This window comes from Dermacentor silvarum, chromosome 2 (assembly GCF_013339745.2).
Source record: "Dermacentor silvarum isolate Dsil-2018 chromosome 2, BIME_Dsil_1.4, whole genome shotgun sequence".
In the NCBI taxonomy this organism is placed as follows: domain Eukaryota; kingdom Metazoa; phylum Arthropoda; class Arachnida; order Ixodida; family Ixodidae; genus Dermacentor; species Dermacentor silvarum.
The window spans coordinates 182,608,102-182,628,288 of record NC_051155.1 but is presented as its reverse complement, the minus strand read 5'-3'; the positions used below and the strand labels follow the sequence as shown (position 1 = coordinate 182,628,288).

General features: G+C 48.2%; 1 protein-coding gene across 2 annotated transcripts in view; it reads right to left on the bottom strand.

The window, feature by feature from the left end:
- The window catches only part of LOC119442245 (myosin-VIIa-like), a 172,352-nt gene that overhangs the window by 89,108 nt on the left and 63,057 nt on the right, over positions 1-20,187 (bottom strand). For both annotated transcript variants that reach the window (XM_037707047.2, XM_037707048.2), the window contains exons 2-4: positions 8,177-8,234; positions 2,298-2,411; positions 2,073-2,219 (exon numbers count right to left, since the gene is read on the bottom strand). In XM_037707047.2, coding sequence (XP_037562975.1) covers positions 2,073-2,219; positions 2,298-2,411; positions 8,177-8,194 — 279 coding nt within the window. In that variant the 5' untranslated portion in view covers positions 8,195-8,234. The remainder of the gene's footprint in view (positions 1-2,072; positions 2,220-2,297; positions 2,412-8,176; positions 8,235-20,187) is intronic.

Here is a 20,187-nt window from a genome sequence, read left to right as displayed (position 1 = left end):
ATCCGGACTAAGTCACTGCCAGTGATCTATATAGAGCAGAAAACTATTACCACGTTAACGATGTCCACAGTGGACTTTCTATTTTTCTCCTAATATTTCCCTCCCCTTTTACCTTCCCCCAGTGTAGGGTAGCCAACCGGGACGAATCCATGGTTAACCTCCCTGCCTTTCATTTATCATTTTCTCTCTCTCTTTCGCGGTCTATATGCGCCTGTAAGATGAGAATACTGGAGACCTGGGCTTGTTGGTGCAACATTACGAAAATAAAACGTCGCACAAGCAAGACCGGGGACCAAAGAAAGAGGACACCACGGCACTGAACTTACAACTTTACAAGGAAGCGCGGTACATACATACAGGCTCATGGATCACGTCCAATTTGCGCATGTCTGAAGCTAGTTGATCTGAGGAATCGCAGTTCTTTATTAGACAATAAAACGGACGCTGAGCTACCTCACTGCTCGCCTAATCTACGAATCATCTCGGCTTCCATTATTTCAAGCACGTGCTTGCTTTTATATTTACTGATTACGTCGGCTTCGTTGAAGAGTGGCTGACATGCGCACTTGTCACAGTGTAATGCAAGAAAGGCTTCCTCGCCCTTTCTTACGTTGTTATTATGCTCCCTGAATATTTCGCTAACACATCGGCCAGCGTGTCTCAAGTATCGCTTACCACAACTTGAAGGAACTTTCAACGCAATCATGAAAAACAGTTCTGTGCTTTGGACATTCTTCTTGGTCGTTAGAATCACTGTCGGGCTGGCTCATTCTGCACAATGAAGACAGCTTTGTGGAGGCAGAAAGAAACCAACTAATACTCGCGATCTTTGTGCTATAGTTATCTTTAGATTATGAGACACCGCGTGAATATATGGTATAACAGCTTTCTTTAGTACTGAATTATATGCGTGATTCCGGCTGTTTCGTCAGTTTTCTTTTTTGAGGAGCATTTCTGTAACAGAGACCTTTACATGTTCAAGATGGCCTGCATTCGATAATAGTTCTGACTCACGCAGTACAGCTTCCATCGTTAAATGCGGCCAGGATTTCGACCGAGCATTCTTAAAACACAGATTTGCCACACCTCTTCACTAACTTCGAGTGTACCTAATGAAATGGTAACAGTGGTTTGCTGGCTCTAGGCTCATACCGCCAGCAAGTGTGGTTATCCTTAAACTCAAACAAAATGTCCAGAAAACGTAATTTCTCTGAAACCTGGAGCTCATGGGTTATTATTATTATTATTATTATTATTATTATTATTATTATTATTATTATTATTATTATTATTTTGAAGCAGTCACGCGTAGTTATAGGACGTTAGCAACTTCAGGTTCAACCGGGTCTTGTTCGGAATCAAGAAAATTCATATAATGGTCAACGAACCTAAAAACGTTTACGACAGAACTATGCACAAGGCGGCTACAGACTGCTTTGTCAAGGTTGGCAAAGAACAAGGTCACTTAAAACCGGGGCAATGGCGGAGCTTATATACACACACCCGGGCTTTTGCGAGTTAGGATTCCCCATTCCATTGTAAATGGAATCCATTTAAAATTCATTCCTATAAGATAAGGCGCTTACTGTTCATTTTTCTCCCTTTCTATGTTTAAATTAATTTCTCTTTCACTGCGCAAAGTAGTTTTTTTTTTTTTTTACACCCATGCTTTTCCTCTGTTTATCTTTTTTCCCTGCGCTAAGTGCGTGGCGCCTTAATTCATACACAAACACTGCGTGGGTGTGCCCGTGAAGGCTCCCACGCGTGGCAGTCCACGCGCTCCAAAGGTGTGGATGGCCGCCAGGAGAGTTGTCCTCACCCTCCAGGAGATAGGAATGTCGGGGACTTCCATAAGAAAGCCGCCGCACGGTCCGGAATCAACTCTGGCCTCGACACCGCGAAGCGCGGCCAAAGGTTACCCCATACGTGAATGCACTGCATGCAGGTCTCTGGATTGCAGGCATACTACATGCAAAGCTATAATATACCACAAGCGGGATCCGGCTCCCCTGTTCCGAATCACAGTGCCGATCAAGTTACACGACCCAGAAGCGAGACTAGTATATACTCACGTAGATGAGGTTCTCGTTGTAGCGGATGAGCAGGTTCCTGAGGATGCCCGCTTCGTGCAGGTCCCCCAGGGAGATCATGTCCTCCACGCCCTGGATGGACGTTGGGTGCATCGCCTTGATACGCCTCTCCGGAGTCAGCCATTGTTCCTGGACGGGAAACACCTCGTTGGTCCCCTTCCACGCTATATACATATATTCCTCTGCTGCTCGAAACACGACGCGTACCTTGCCGTCGTCGTCGATGACCTGTATCCTTCTGCCTTCGGCCGAAGCAACCCTGGCTCCGATGGCGACGTCAAACTCCCGCTTCGCCTGCGGCTCTATCCAGATGTAGTCGCCCTGCAAAGTGGTCCGTACGTCCCGATTACTGCACGCTTGGCCCTGCAGCTTAATTCGTGCGCAGGGCTACACCTATATCTTCGTGTAGTACAGAAGGTAAAATTCCTAGTTAGTCCCAATCCATACAGTTGCTCTTTTAAAACTATTTCACAGAGATTTGGGAAAGCACAGCTACCCCTGCAAGCAGTGTCAATGCAGTTTGTGAAATCTCGTCGAAGCAGCTAGGAAATAGTCCAGACCCTTTAAAAACACACATACACGTACACACAAATAGCAAATGCTCGCTACATGGCATAACCTCAACAAGATGACAGATAAACAGCGCGAAGAAAGACGTTCACGCAGAAAAGAAATAGACGTAACAGTCCACGTCATTTATCGCGCTTTATCCATCATCATGCAATTATGTCAACCTGCTAAACTTGCCGCACTTGTCATAACCTCATCATAACCTTATCATGTTTCTGTTGAGAACCTTTTTTATGTACCCTCCCTGTAACGACCCTCAACAGAGGGTCAACGGTATGACTAAATAAATAAATAAATAAATAAATAAATAAATAAATAAATAAATAAATAAATAAATAAATAAATAAATAAATAAATAAATAAATCACGCTGTGCTTTTTACGTCGCTTTCAGTTCATCACGACGTTCCGGTTGCACATGTTTTAAGTACACCTCTGACCAAGCTAATTTCCATAGCCCAACTCATTCACGACAGTAACTGTTAAAATGAGATTGCAGCGTCGATTCCGTCTGTTACTGCTCGTCAACTGGCGAGTTGGCATAAAATCATGACTATGAAAACGCGATGTGGTACGAAAAGAAGGCTGAAGAAGCGCTCGTCCTATTTTTGTCAGATTTATTTGCGTCTTTTCGCGCTTTCATAGTTAATCTTCGCGCTGCAATCGAAAAAAAAAAAAAAAAACTTTGTAACTGCGATAAGCCGTATGCGAGGAGGTCACGATGCAGTACATTTAGCAGGGTCACGAAATCTCTGTTGTGAAGAACTTGCGCAAAACTATATGCGTATCCAAAAGCGACGTACGCATACTAACTGTGCATCACTCCCGAACGTAAGTACTTACGTCTTCGACTTGCATGCGATAAACAGCAAAGGAAGTTAGGTGGACACACCTGCGTGCCGAATATTCACGGTGGGCTATGGGGAACGCCGCAGTGGAAGGCTGTACACCGATTTTGACCACATAGGAACACTGCGTGAACCTGAGCCTAAATGTATGCGCATACGAGCGTTTTCGTATTCCGCACGCAATGAAATTCGACCTCGTGCTCAGTAACACACTATTAAGCCACCGCAGCGGGCCCTGAAGACGTTGCTTGCGTGTGAGCCATTACTCTTACTTGCGATAGTACGTTATACTGTTGCACGTTTCGACTGGTGCGTCGCTGCAGAGAGCCCCAGCAGCATTACAAAGGTAGTGTAAAACAACAACAATAAGCATTAGTGCGAGCAAAAGCGGGCTCCTCTGGCGATAATCACGTCAGAGTATCGCTACTTATACCCGCTTAACACGTTAGTACATCTATAAAGCTGCCTGTAACGACTTTTGTAGCATCTTTAACGACTTTCGTAGCACAGTCAGAGCGCTCTAAGACCACCAGTCGAATGTGACATTCGCGTTTGCACTGGTTTGTGAAGCCTCTTGTGTGTCATACGCGCCTCCGAGATATCATGAAGAGACATTTTCACTTGCCACGGCAGGTTATGCTTTGTGTTTGCAGTGGTTCATTGTGATATTGTCGAAGCCTCGTGTGCCATATGTCTAATCCATCAAAAAAAAAAAAAAAAAAAGCAGAAAAAGAGGTGGAGGTTCGCACCATAATCTTGGAGGCCATTACGGCTGCGATTCATCGAATGCGTACTAGATGGCGCCACAATACAGCACCGCAGCAAACATAGAGGCTCCTTCTTCAAATCGCCTATACCGTATTTACTCGGAGATAGGTCAAACACGAATTAAGCCGACCCCTATACATTGAGGTCGCCGAGAAATAAAAAAATATATATATTCGAATATAGGTCGACCCATATATTTTTAGCAAATACGAAGAACTTTGAACATGACACACCTTTATTTACCATATAAACTAAACCACCAAATCTCGCTATTCGATGCCACAAGTAGCATCTTCGTCGGAACTGACGGAGAGGTCATCCCCGTCGCGAATGCTCCGCAGGCATCCTCGGTATCCCGAATGACGTGGTCCTCGATGCCGCCGAGCGCGTTGGGCATGCTCCATCTCTTTAGCATGTCTGGATGATCTCCAGATTGGTTTTACGGCGGCCGCGACGGAGGAACTCCATTAGCTTGGTGCTTTTGTTAGCTTTGTTCACGAATATAGGTCGATAGCTCCAATTTGGGCAACATATTTCCGGGGGGGGGGGGGGGGGGAATCGACTTATATTCGAATAATTACGGTAGTATATGCGTCTGAACATTGCTTAAGTCCGACAGCATGCGCCTGAAGCTGCGATTGATTAGCAAAAACACGTACGGTCTACCGCAAAAATTTACCGGCCGCGGGATTTGAGAAAAATGTGAATATCTATCCCACCAAGCCTCGGAACACAGCCAAGACAGGCTGTACTAGTATACATATATACGCCAACAACGCAGTGTAGTATGGTTTTACTGGCTACGTACGGTCAGAAACTGCTCGAAAATTAAACGTTTTCTCAGATCCTGCGGTCCTGAATATTTTGCGGTTGACTGACTGTACGTCAGCGTCACTGTGTGCAAGGGTGACCTGAATTTTCTATCGAAATTCTCTTTAAGAGCCCTTGGTTCCGTTGCTCTTGTTCCCCCCCCCTCTCTGTCTTTCTCGCCGTACGCGTCTATTTTATATCCAGATCTCACGGCGGAAAACGGCATCGCTGCTCAAGGGCGAACGCGATCGCAAGCCACGGTATCTGCGGCCTGAATCTTGCGTTCCCTTTCAGTTCACGCGCATCGACAACGATCAAGGCAACCTGGCGGATTTCATTCGCGACGTTGCTCTAATCCCATACAACTAGGAGAAACTAATAGGCGTAAGTCAGTCATGCATGTCGAATGCAGCTCGAAGAGCCGGCTCTCTATCCACGAATTTCAGAAGGAAAGAAAGAGAAAGAAAGAAAGCAGCCCAAACAAAATCTAATTTCTAAGTAGCGCATGGAATTATCAAGCTTAACATCAGTTTTGCTAAGGCATTAAAGACCCCGCTTAATCACCGTTTAAAATGTCTGATCAACAGGAAAATAAAGGGGTGGGGGGGGGGGGGGGATAGTGTAATCTTATATTTTTTTGTATGTCAGTGCATGAACTCGAACTGTATCTACTCTAAATATAAGCAAACCTAATACGCCCTTTTTTATTTTTATTGTTCCCTAACGGCCCTCAATGAATGAATGAATGAATGAATGAATGAATGAATGAATGAATGAATGAATGAATGAATGAATGAATGAATGAATCAATGAATGTCGGTAGCTTCAGTCACTTCTGTCGCGTAACTTAAGTAGGAAACTGCAATAGACTCATAGTACACACTTTATAGCATATTTCGCACGCTCGTGCCCGCGCTGGTCCGTAACGCTAATTAGTGGAATTAGGACAACCAAGACAACGACCAATAATATGTACTTTTACTTCTTAATTACACTTCAATTAAGCGTACATAAGCTCCCGGGTTAGACAGCGAAAGCCTTCAAATAAGCATGCTCGCTTTCAAGACTTCCAACAAGAATGAGAATCGAAAAGAGAGGGACACGCATGACAAAGGGAGCTGTTGATGTCCTCGTGCAAAACAACCGATACGTATATTGTTAGAATGCTCGTCTCGAAACCAGCTGATGGGCAAATTTCAGAGCTCTTAACTTCTATCGCCGTCCAACTAAACGGGCACATACACGGGTTAGCAATGCTAAACCAGCGCAGAACGTGCAGACAGCATGAACAAGAAGTAGCGGTGTGCACGAACATTCGATATTTCGAATACGAATCGTGCAGTTTTTGCTATGCAATTCGTATTCGACTCGAGATTTAACTATTCGAAGTTGTTGAATAGTCGTCTCTATCGAATGCTATAAGTCCATGGTAACGTGAGTTGTTGCAATCTACACACAGGATCCGACTTTTTTTTTTTTTTTTTTTTTTTTTACAGAGGCCAGTTGCTCAGCAAAAGCATTGATGAGGCCACTTCTGCGCAACAGTTGCCAGTCGTTAAGTAACCTTCGCCTTATGAAGCCTACAATTTTTTTTCTCGACTTTGGAAAAACAATTTGTTATTTGGTCAATCTCATCATGTTTGGGGATTCCCTTAAAACGAAGTGCGTTTCTTATATACAAGCTTCACAGTTAACCTGGCATCCAGTTGTTAATTACACGTACCAAATGAATAACGTAAACAAGACTTTTTTTGTCAGGACTCCGCGCAACCTTGATATTCCACATTGGTTAGTTATCGGAAATATGTGTTCGATTGGATTCGGAATTTCAGCTATTCGAACACCCCTACAGGAACAATAAGGGGATCCGAGGGGCTAGATTTCTTGTGGCAGTTACAACCACATAAAGCCAACAGAGAATGTAGCCAAGGAAAGCACAGGGAAATATTAACTGTTACTTTAAGCTGTTCTTAGTCCGACTCTTCGCCGTCTGTCCGGCGTCACGCAGGTCACGTGACCAGGAGAGGATGAGAACCGCGCCGGGGGAGGGTAGGTCACGTGAATGGCAAAGGAGGAGAGGCGCGCTGGGGTGAGCAGGCGACCAATGAGAGGCCGCGCTGGGCGCGAGGAGGAGAGGCGATAAGAGGTGTTTCTGGGCGGCGCGCCCTTTCGGATAACGTGCAACGCGTAGAGATGCTGCCGGCGCCATCCGCGTTTGCCCGCGTTCGCGCCGACCTGCCGAGCCGATGCCTCGGCCGCCGCCAGAGGCATCTGGCCGCCGCCAGAGACCGAAAGCGTGTGAATAAGGAGCCTCTGTGCGTATTACATTGAGCCCCGGCCCGGGAGTGTTAGCCAGCGTCACTCACTAGCTATGGCGGCCGGATATGGAACGTCCTTTCAACCGCAGCGTCGTACATGCACTTGGGAACAGCCGCCGTCGTAGCTCAATTGGCACACAGAGCATCGCAGAATGCGAAAGATCATGGGTTCCAGTAGTACGAGTACAGCCTTCACTCACGCTCTCAGAGGTGGCACCAAAACGCATAAAATGTGATTTGCGGTGCATAGCATAGCAGCAGAAAATATCTATTACCGAATTACTGTCCGCTCGAGCCTTCGGCCCTCTCCAATATATTTCTTTCTTTCATTTCAACCGTTCCTGACGGCCCTTTTTCTTTCTGGGGTTTTACGTGCCAAAACCAGTTCTGATTATGAGGCACGCCATAGTGGAGGGCTCCGGATTAATTTTGACCACCTGGGGTTCTTTAATGTGCACTACAACGCAAGCACACGGGCGGCCCTAAGAGAATTATATTCGCGCACATTTCAAAAGCACGTGTATGTTACTTTATGGCACACATTTGATCAAACGTTTTGAAATATCAGTACTTAATATCACTACTCTCTCAACATGAGGAGGATGTGTGCAGGTGGATATAGGACACTTGGCAGCCATTGCCTCCTTTCACAGAAAGCTCAAGAAGCGCCATAGCTATATTACGTCCAGTGCGCCACCATATATCTATACTTTCAGCTATACATAGTGAGTTCGCAAAATGAAAGCGCCGAAGCTGGTCGTGTATATACTCACCCGCGTAACTATGACCATCTTGGCAGGAGGAGTCCAGCATCAAAGCTTGAAGTCCTGCCTGGAAAGCAGAAGGAAATGGAAATAAGAAATACATGTGTAAGTATCGAAAACAGCAACAAAATATAGTACAGGTAGCGGTACTATACTACAAACTCCGCTTTCTGTGCTATTTCGGCAATTATGATTTGCAGGCCTCACGACTTTATTCCGGAGTTTGGGTGTTACACGAGGCGTCGGTGTCAAATGTTTATGTTATGCGCGTGACTACCGCTAGCTGCTGGGGCACGTCCGCTTCCAGAAACACTGCGGGCGATGATAAGGTACAGGTGCTTATCTTTAAACGCTATACACAGTTTTACAGACAATTTCTATAGACTGCCTCTACAGTCGATATGCCACCGAAATCTACTTTTATAAGGGGTTATACAAACGGCGCCATACATAATTTGGAACGGGTAAGAAGCCGGTGCGTGTCAACAACAATGTTAAACAAACAAATATAATGCCCAAATGACCTACTTACGCGTGTAATTAAAACCCGCACATTATAATCATTATTTTTTTAATATCTTCACGTACATACGCGGACCATACATGAGTCAAGCTGATGGCTAACTGCCGACACAGCCGTACTTAAACGCGACTACCGCACAGCATGTGCAACCAGTGACAATTCTCCAATCAGCTCCGAACTTCCCTTTCTTTTTCGGTCACGCTATCCCTATTTCTGAACTTCCTATGCACTGCTGCAAGCGTCGATGTGAATGTTTAGTGAAACTTCCTATCTTCGAGTTTTCGATCTCCCAATCAGGATGCGGCCCTTACATGATTGGCAGGCCTCACACGAGTAAATACGGCAAATGCGCAAGTCCGCTTATTCGGATCATCGCGTATCCCTTGTTAACAGTTGGAGCCTCGGTCTGGATTTAGAAGGCCGTTCGTATAACTATAGTTTCCGTTCGCGATTGGCGCGGCGCTCTTGCGCTGGCAAATCCCGAGGGTCGAGCACAGCGACGTATACACCGTGAAAAGGGCGCCGCGCAATCGCGAGCCGAATTCTCGCGAAATAATCGCCAAAATTAGCAGCTATTCGCGCACAATGCCATTTGCACGCGAATAATCGAAATGAAGGCCACTAACAAAAGTGCTTCCTATTTTCGGGTACGTGAATATATATCATATATACTCATGCCCGTTAAAATTGAGGCTCATCAAAAGCGCGTTTTTTTAAGCCCCCCCCCCCCCCCCCGCCACCCTTGATTTCTTTTTTCTTTCTCTCTCTCTCTTGTTCTTTAGGTCACAGGAAAGTTCGTTATCGCATTCAGAGAAAACGATGTTTTCTTCTTCTTCTTCTTCTTCTTCTTCTTATTATTATTATTATTATTATTATTATTATTATTATTATTATTATTATTATTATTATTATTATTATTTGTCGCTAGAGAAGCGTCGTAGTATATTTCAGAAGCATTCAGCCTGCCATAGGTGTTGACAGCTTTTCCGTTTTGGGTCGCGCGAAATGCGATCGTATATGCCGAGCGCTGAATGCGGAGATGTTCACGCACCTGGCGAAGAATTTTAAAACGTCGAAGAAATTACAAAAGAAAAAATAAGTGAATGCGCTTCAGCTCCCGCAAGACAGCAAGTTCCCACGAGGTTTCGTTTCGACAAGAATGCGTGCCCAGTAAACCAGAGCAGAAGCAGATGAGACAAATAATTGCACATGCAAGAGGTTCGGTATATAGCGGTTCTCCACTCTATATATACAAAACATGCTAGCAATGACGGCGTGAGGCGTGACACTGAAGATTAATTATCTCGACAAACGATCATCCACGATCATTACATACTGTCTGACGAAGCGATCGCATCTACCTGCGGCGTGGCGCGCGGACCGCCCACTATATACTCAGGTGTACGCACCATGCACCGCTATATGTTAGAACGCGCTGCTTGATGATACCACAGATACGCTGCGTTGAGAGCGCGCACATGCAAACAGGGACGATCCTATAGGAGCAGTATTTAATGAGCAATCGAAGGCGTACGTTGTCCATTGATTTCGTATGTATACTGCTCGCTGATGTACATAACTTTCCGACGCATGCACTGTACTCCGGCGTGGCTCGTCGTGGGTCCACGAACGCCCCGGAGCCCCCCCCCCCCCCCCCCTTTTATTTTTTTTTCTTGCGCGCGCGTGTGGAATAGTATCACTCAAGTCGATTGCGCTCATTCGCCGCCACGCGTCACACGCTCTGCAGCCCAGCCGTCGACCTACATGTATACGCGTCGTCCATTTCGACAACAAGGTTACACGCCAATTTCATTCTTTATTTTTACACGCGCGAAGTGCCACCGCCGCCGACTGCCTTTACCCGAGATAATTGTAACCACTTCCTTTTCTTCTTTCTTTAAGTACGTGCACGGCGAGCATTGCCCGCAATATGCGATAGCGCTTCGGCCTCGTTTCCCAAAATAGTGGCGCCGTAAAAACATCGAAGGTTGCGGGGATTTCTCAGCCATGAAATACCCTTTTAAGGCGCCGACTATCGGCCCCGTCGTATATCCGATATAGCGCCAGGAAGCGGTCTCACAAGCGCCCGTTAGCAGTAGCGTCTAAATGGAAGCGAAACTGCGATGCCGGCCATCGATAAAAACAGGAGCACCGGCGCACTGTAGAGCGATCTGTCGCGCTCTCTGGACTTATCTTTATAGACGGACCATATTATAAACATCCAAAATTGGCGCATCAAGCGCCTCTATTATGGTGGGGGTTGACAGAATCATGGCTTAAACTTGGCGAGAACGATATTTGCCGAAAGTGTGTTTCGAAGCCACTCCACGGGAAACAAGATTTATGGCCGGGCAAGCCTCCTTGTATAGGCTCAGATGACCGACGGAGCACCGTTTCTCTCAATCTCTCGTGCTGCGGAGAAATGGAAGCTCTAGGGGGGCCGTATACTGCAGTAAGCGGCCCGACCGCAAGCCTGGTCACGCGTGTATATATATACACGCAATGACTTCTAAACTTCTGGCAAAGATTGCACATACAACCTTTTTACGGCGACTTCTCAGCCGCAAGTCTGGGGCTTCGTGTCGCGAACTATACATGAGAACGCTTCCAGCACGGCAGTCGTATTCGTACATTTGCAGATAGGACAAAAAAAAAAAAAAATCTAACGAAGGTCGCAATATGAAATATACTTGCGGATAGTAAATATTTCTGAAAGTCACGCGTCGCCAAAGCCGGGTTCCATGTTGAATGTCTCACTCAGTCTCACATCCTCCTTATTGAGTAATTTCTCTTATCTATATCAACAAACTCACAAAAAGAATTGATAGTAGGGACACGACTTCCTGCTTTCCCTTTTCACTCTCCGCCATTCATCGCTTCCGGCCGCCTTCGATATCATCGTCCACACGCGCGTTCCGTAATGTGTACCGTACGTTCTCAGGCCCCGCCACGGTGAAGACCTCGCGTCGCCGGATAGCCATACGCTGGCTGACCATCGCCCGCACGTCCGTTAGCGACTGACCTCCGCAGCATCTCGCTGTGTACACGCTATAGCCACGCTGACCGCAATTGTCCGACCGACCGCGTCCCACGCAAAATTTTCCGCGCGTCATGCGCAAACAATGGGCTAGCTCCGCCAGCGCAAGCACCAAAAGGCGCACTTACGCAGTCGCAATGCATACGAAAAGACGCGAGCGCGCACCGCCAGGCTTTCACCGTGGCCAGGGCCACCACGCACGCATGTGTCTGTGCGCCCCGCACTCGCGTCATACACGACGCACGCACCGAGCGCATGCGGTCGTCAGCCACTCCGCGCGAATGGACATATCGCAACACACAGGCCGGAAGCGACTTCCTGCTCGCCAAAACTTCCGCAGCGGCCAGAGAGGGTCACACAGCGCTCGGCGATGCTGTCGTAACAGCGACAACGGGACCATCCAAGCGCGAAGCCGGGTCGCGCAGACCGCGTCTCCGCCGGAGGCATGCGTACGCGACGGAGGGCGATGAAGGGTCACGGAAAGTAAAGAGAAACAAGACGCGCCAAAGACACAAAGCTCCCTTTTAACGACGCACAGAGAGAGAGCGCGCCACAGGAAGAGAGGAGAGCACCACCCGGGAGAGAAAGCGGGCGCGCATATATGTATCTGCTGCGCGCATATATGCGCGAGCTTTCGAAACAGAGGAAGAGCCAGGCACGGACGAATGACCGCCGTGACGGTGGGTGGCCACCCGTTGGCCTTTTGTGAGGACGATCAACGCGCGGCCGTGGGTGCTCTGGGCCCGCGGCGCGCTGCTCTGGTTCTCTCTTGTCGTTGAGAGGGTGGATGACGTCGGTCGCTTTGTATACACCTACGAAACGAAAGCACCCGTAATGACACTTTCTCGGGCTTACTTATAAGGCGCGCACTCCGCGACGGGGCGCAACATACTTGGAAGAGCGAGGCCTGACGATACGGAAAAACGCGCTTCGCGCGACCCCGAGTTGGACCAAACGTGCCGTTAAGGAGTACAAAGGGCTTTTCGTTTCGTATAACCCTCACTAGTCCAATACGATGTGCTTCTATGTTCATTTGCAAGACAAAGAACAAGGGATAGAAGTAGAAGAAGATGTCTACAAATAAGAGCTATGTACATTAAATGTAGACCACAGCGCAAAATACCAATCGATCAGGCGAATTTTAATGTGTCTGCAAGTTTAATTAAGCGTGGTCGACTTGGACGACTGCCGTTATTGCAACAAATGTATGCGCCTCGTACACAAAGTACGTAAAAAGAAAGAAGCAACACCGTAGTAATAATGCACGGATCATGTGCACGGTCATATATATATATATATATATATATATATATATATATATATATATATATATACTACATTTTGTTTTCCTACGATATCTGGACGACTTATTGAAACATGATGATCTGGAGGCCGAAGTTTAGCGAGTGTCAAAGCGACCCTGCAAAATCACGCCCGCGGATTAGTTGTAAATCTCAACGTAGAATAGGAACAGCTAAAACACTAATTGCTGATTTCACCAGAGCGGACCACACAACAGATGTAACTTGTACAGGACCAACCAGCGCGGACATCAGTCAACCCTCGCTTTCATTATTGCTACATGACGGCGCTGAAACACCTCGGTGCTTTGCGAACACGAGCTATATACCTCGGAGAAGGATCAAGGGGAGATGATGTGAACGAGGCGCATGCAGCCACCAAGCTCCGCCGCGCGGACCCGAAGGCTGTGGACAGTTTCCTGCAATTGCGCCTTGGCTGTCGCGCGAGGCCGGAAAATGGGCCAACTCGCTCTGGTGCATGGTCGCACAAACACCAAGCGCGGCTTTGCGACGATTCAGCCGCACGAATGCCGAGAGCGCACAAAGAGTTAAGCAGGAGGAATGACGGGTGGGCGAGAAGGCGCGCCTTCCCCGTGCATGCGAAAAAAAAAAAAAAAAAAGTCACAAAAGGGCGCCACAGTCTATAGCTCAAACAAAAGAGCGTGCCGTGAGAAGAGGAGAGTCCGAGGGCACTGCGCTATAGGCCCGCACGCATGCGTGCATGATGGTCGCATGCGTGCCAGTCTTGTGGGCGTGACATGCATTCATGCGGCTGCCCCGCGGGGAGAATTGTGTAAACGCGGACAACACACACCGCGCTGCGAGTATTTTTTTGAATACGCGCAGTCAGCTGCGCGACAGGGTAATTTCTGGACGTTTTCGCGTGCGCCCGCCAACCAATGGAATTTTGTGACACCACCGGGCATCGGGGGGCGGTGGACTTCAAGGCGGTCGAGGGATGCGTATCAAAGAATGGGCCTCAGCTGACAGCAGTCAACTGCAGCTTGTGAGAACCTGTCGCATGACTATACGACAGGTTCACGGCAAGAACGAGACCGCAAGTTGACAGGAACCGTGGGACACTTGACAGCAACGCAAGATGTGTTGCTCGAAAAAAAAAAAAAAGTTTTCATGTGACGTCACGGAGGCAGCTGTCACCGCTCTCGCACCTAAACATGGCGGCTATACGATGACGTCAGTGCACCGTGTTATCACGCGCACCACACTGTTTTTCACCGGTTTATCCCTGTTATCACTTCGACGCAAGACGCGCCTCTCGTGCTTGTCACGCTGTCGTGTTTTTTGCTTACGCCGCTTCTCGACCTGCTAGTATACCAAAGATGGCGTCCGCGATGACGTATGTGCCAACTATCTCCGTCTAGCCATTCTGCTAGCTTTCATCACATCTACGCGCTTTTCGTTCCTTTTACAGATATTGTTATTGTTGTCATGTAATATTTATGGTTGTCAGTTATTTATTCACTTTGAACTAACTTGGACATGTCCGCAGTGGTCGGAGCCTGTCTTGACGCGCTGCACAAACTTTCTCGGCATAAAACCACAGCGCGGTTCCACACAGGAATCACACAGTTACACACAAGTTATACGTTCGTAGCGATAAATATGGAGAATCATTACCGTTTGTGAACAGCGCATCTTTACTGAAGTATAAGCCGAACACGTCTCAAGCATTTAATCACCACAGAGTCATCAGCGTGCACATGCAAATGGTTGTGCGCGTGACACGTGTCATTCAGTAAACGTACGTGATTGGACGTTTCATTTAGTAAGCATAAGTGATTTACGCGTATGCGCTGCGTAACTGCACGCTGAGCGTATAGACAAAAGAAATGAGGTCAGCTCGTAATACGGGGCAGTACTATTCCGCACGGGTTCTTTACTACCGATTACATTATTGTCTTATCACCCGTCGCAACGAGTAGCCGATACCAGCGATAATGTGCGTGGCGCCCTGCCAGCCAGTGACGAAGGGCAACAAAGAATGGAAAATGAAAAGAATCGTTACAAATAACGCGGCCCCTGTCTTCTAAACAATTCTATTCAATCAGCTCGATAGCTCAGCGGTAATGCCGCCTGCTTTTCAGCGAACAATGTTGCTCCTGTTCCTTTGTTGTTCACGGAAATGTATACAGGTATAGGATTTAGAGCGGCACTCAATCTAACGCGCACACGTGGAGACCGGTGGTGCGATGGCGTATAGTGGCTTTAGCGTTGTGCTAGTTAAGCCCGAGGTCGCGGGATAAAATCCCGGCCGCAGCGGCCGCATTTCGATGTGGGTGAAATGCAATAACGCCCGTTTGCCATGCATTGGGTGCACGCTAAAGAACCCCAGGTGGTCAAAGTTAATCCGGAGTCTGCCCCCCTATATAGGGCGTGCCTCATAATCATATCGTGGTTTTGGCACGTGAAGCCCCAGAATTTAATAGGAACCGCGCAGCTTGTGGTATGCACAGCATACAAGAAGAGCAGAGAACGCAAGGCAGGAAACGTGCACTGCCAACCAGCCCCAACAATAATATATTCGCAGAATTGCGAACCGGGGACGCAAAGGACAGCATACTTGCCTTAGAACGAAACCACTGTCGATACAGATCTCGAAGGAAGCGGTTTTGCTGGAATCCCTGGAATGCGCAACATATATCGTATATGCTATACGCTGTTTGAATGCCACAGAATTAGTATTTAAGCGCGGGAAGCTTAACGCATAGCCTACACATATAGTAATTCTTTAAATTAAATTATGGGGTTTAACGCGTCAAAACCACGATCTGACCTGGCACGCCATAATGGGGGACTCCGGAAAATTTGGACCATGCACCTGGGGTTCGTTAACGCGCACCTAAATCTAAGTACAAGGGTGTTTTTCGCATTTCGCCCCCATCGAAATGCGGCCGCCGTGGCCGGGATTCGATTATACATATAGTAGCGTTTCTGATACATTAGAGAGCGGTTTCCGCTGCAGATAGTACAGCGAAGCAAACTCAAATAATATCTAGTCCACTTTCCCGTGGCAAGAACATCAAGAAATATCCAGCGCCTCGTGGAAAATAGGAAATAAGGCAAAAGAATGGAAAGCAACAGGACAAAGGGAACGCTGGATCTTCCCGTAATCTTCGGAAAAATAAAAATATTACAACCTATATGCGACGACAGACAAGGGTACAATCAATGCGCATGCCCATCACAACTCCTTGCACGCGCATTCGTGGAAATAAAGGTGAACAACTCGTTCTAATGTTCCTGGATGTGAAATTGTGCTTGGGCGTTGCAGGGATAAACGCAGAGGTAAAGTGAATTCGGCTTTTTCTGCAGTATAGTATATAACATATACCGTTTGGGAATGACGCGCGCATTACACTGCTTCTGTAGTATTGCGCGATATCTTCGACGAAGCGACTTCGCTGTAACGAGCAATTACGGCACGACTAACGTTGCGTACAACAGCTACGACACGTGTATACTCTGCCGACAGAGCTTCCAGTGCTCAAATCGACTCAAGCACGACAGAGCTTGCACAGAATTCAAATCCAGGAAAAAACACGACGACACAAAGGAATGTACAGAAAGAACGAACAACGTGCCACGAGGATATAACGTCCCGCCTCTCCCGGGCCTGCCGTTTAACACCCGCGCACGATAATTTCGCAACTGGGCTTATAGGCGAAGCGATCCCGCAAGCCCACGGGCGCAACACGAGCTGCGCGCGCGTCGTGGCTGCGTTTCAATTTGTTTAACCTCAATGCGCGCGCTTATTACGATCACCCTCTATAAACCCGCGCTAAACTTTAGCGGCGGCGATCGGCGAAGCAATCAGCAGATTGGTCCGCTGATTGCTTGGTTTACCAGCGGACGTCGACGACTGCGCAATAGCACGCTGCCTGTGTATATACGAGCGTGCAAGCCGGCCCATGGTGCCGCGCGCCAGCGGTCGTCCCAGAAGGTCAGACTGCTTAGCCGGTCGCTCCAAGCGTGTCCGCATGGAGGGCACCCACTAGGCACCAGAGCAAGGAAGGCAGTGCGCGCGCCGCTTCGGAAACTGACCCGTCACAAGCCAACAAACACATCGCCCATTACGGCTGCAGGAAATGAACGGGGAGACGTGGAAGAAAAACGGAGGGAGGAGGGTGTTCCGAACGTCTTTTTTTTTTTTTTCTGCTACATCCCGGAACTGCCATCCAGACGTCCTGGGTCTCCTCGTTCTCTCTCTCTCTTTCTCTCTCTCATTTGTTTTCTTTTCTACAGTCTAGACAACACGGAGAAGATGCGGGAGAAACCGTGCCGCATAGGCAAGGCAAGCGAGTCAAGCATATACACAAACGCAAATATAGGCCAGAAAAACCAGCGGAGAGATGGGCGAGCAAGGTGTTCATAAATGACATTGGTCCTGATATCCAGTATGGGCAGATCTCCACGGCGAAAAACGGCGGGGTACAACAAAAATAAAGGAGAAAGAAGAAGCTGCTGCGCTGACCGATACAGTGGAGCGGGTAGCCTAACCGGAAAGGAACGGCGGAGGAAAAGAACGAACTGGCAAATGCGCGCACACGTCTGTACAGCTAGGGCTGCTGTGAGCAAAGAAATGAAAATAAAAAGGATCGAAATGCTTTAAGCGGCTCCTCCGACTCTGAACTCATTAACTGCGACAGTAGCAGGCTCCCACAGAGGACGCCGCCGTCCTTGCAAAAACAACTTCTTCGCTAAGATGTGCTCGACGTCGTCTTTGTGTTGGCACAGTACTCAGTCTCTATAACAAAGTGTTTATGATGATGATGATGATGCTGTGGACTCCAAAATACGTGCACGGACGCCGCACCACTCAGTCTCCGAGGTCCACAAAACCCCTCTCAGACTGCCAAGCGCGAATGTGGCGCTATAGCTGCCACCTGTACATCGCCGCAGGGGCACGAGTTCTATCATGGCCTCCGACATCGGGAGCTACCATAACGTCCAGTGTCTGAGGTCGCGGTTCGATTCCCGGCGGTGGGCGAAGTTTCGCTTCCTTCCCCATATGGCAAGCGCGAAGCTGAGGGCAAGGAGGTCGATCACCTGCCGAAAAAGTACGGACGAACACAGAAAGCCCAGCTTCTAGCTCTGTCGTCGCAGTAAAATGTACAGACTGGGTCAAAAGTTTTCGGGACGTGGGAAAAAGCTGGATATTTCCTGAGCCTGGGCACGCAGCGCGGATTTCAAGTTTGCTGCGTGCACTACATGCAAGCGACCAACATAGTGCTGTGCTACTTTAATCGATGCAAGCTATAACTGGGCTGACGTTCGACTTTCTCGTGGAACCCATATCTCGTGAACTTTTGACACTCGCTGTACGTTATATGAGTGCTTCCTCTATAAAGCAATTTGCGCGAGTGTCACTTGAACACTGATAAGACGAACGGTATAATACCCCCAGAGTTTGGCATGCCCACTGATACGCAAGAGGGGCCTAAGAGATGGCTGTTCTGTACCGCGAAAACGCGCCCAAGTTTAGTGAGCTAAGGTGCGGATCGAGATATCGACAAGGCCGGGTCCGTCCTACTCAATAGATGTGTGGGAAAAGCAATGACAATTGCGGCTTGGAATAGGCTCGTTCATGCATGGTCATCAACATGTCCTCAACTTGGAATAGAAGCGACAGCCCATAAAAGGGCACCAACAGAAATATTAGGCTAACCTACATAGCAGAACGCATCTCTGGAATCACAAATCAGGCCATGCAGTCTTATCAAGAGGGCATAACTGATACCCCAAAAAGGAGGCAAAAGCAAAATCGGGTGACGGCATCGGTCACATAGAAATTCTCGCATCGGATCCCCATGACGTCACGTATAAATTGAGATCAAGACTTAAGAGAGTGACTCCAACCAAATAAGGGAATTTATTAGCCCTTCAGGGGGTCATTCTTCGGAGGTGGCGGTGTGCAGCATTTAAAAGGTCCATCGTGAGAAAGGAGGAGGGGGGGGAGAGAGCGGAAGGTGGGGAGACACTCTCCAAGCCTTAATCAATTTTCCCAACCAGACAGGTAATTCTGTCGAGATGTTTAGCTTCATAAATTGAGATCGTATCCAAAAAGTGCAATACGAGTTCCACAATTGTAACCCCACAATCCAGTTTCATTTATTCCCATTTACAGTGTCCTTTTAAACCGCACTCAACGCAGGGAGCTTCTGAAAAAATTGTGCCACCCAAGATCGAAAACGTTAGAACACGTACTCGTTCTTTTTGTCATGCCTCATGGCGACAATAAATGCGTGAATAAGAAATAAAGAAAAAGAAGGAGCGCATCAGACTCGGCGCACGGCTGAATCGCCAACAGCCCCGCGTTTCTTTCGTCGAATGGGAGGCGGTCACCCAGACACGGGATATATGTGGCTTTTACTACGCGACGCGAAACGTCGGACAATTATACTGCTAACCAGGGCGCATTCTATAGTCAACCAAAAAAAAAACTATGGAACCACGGCACGTACACTCGTCAGCGGGTCACGAAGGAATAAAAAAAAAAATTCGGCGGTGCTTCCCAATCTGTCGATCTGGCGCGGCTGAGACGACCACAAGCCGGCGGTCCACCGCCCAAGTGGGTCAGGCGCCAGCGGGCGCGATGTAGGTCGCCGCCGCATGCCACCGCAGATGCTCCGCTGGTTCGGCGCGCATAAGAGCGCGTAAGCGCGCTCGGCAGCAGCACAGCCACGATAGCGGCGCGCGCGCGCGCTGCCAAAAAAGAGTTGACACGCTCGCTTGACCCGCTCTATAGCTCGTTCAACGTGACGCGCCGCCCGACGCCGGGCGGCTGCATGGGCCGCCTGTGCTGCACCCGCTGGAAATGCGGTGGGTGGAAAAAAATCGCTTCTAGCGACGCCATGTGCCTATATAGTCTGGGTCCTGGGATGCCACGGAACCGAAAAAAAAAAAAATGGCAGCGCATCCATCGATTGGAGATGATTGACGACGTTAATGCGATTATCAATCTATCCTACGATGGGTACGTAACTGGTGTGAATGGTGCACTGGTTATGTGCCATTACCAGTGGCACATATACCCAGTTGCACTGTGCTTACTAGTAAGCGTGTTATAATAAGCGAGCTTTTCGCCCACGGGCAACGAGAACTCGCACGCCTCTTCTATACTCCCAAGTGACCAAGTTGG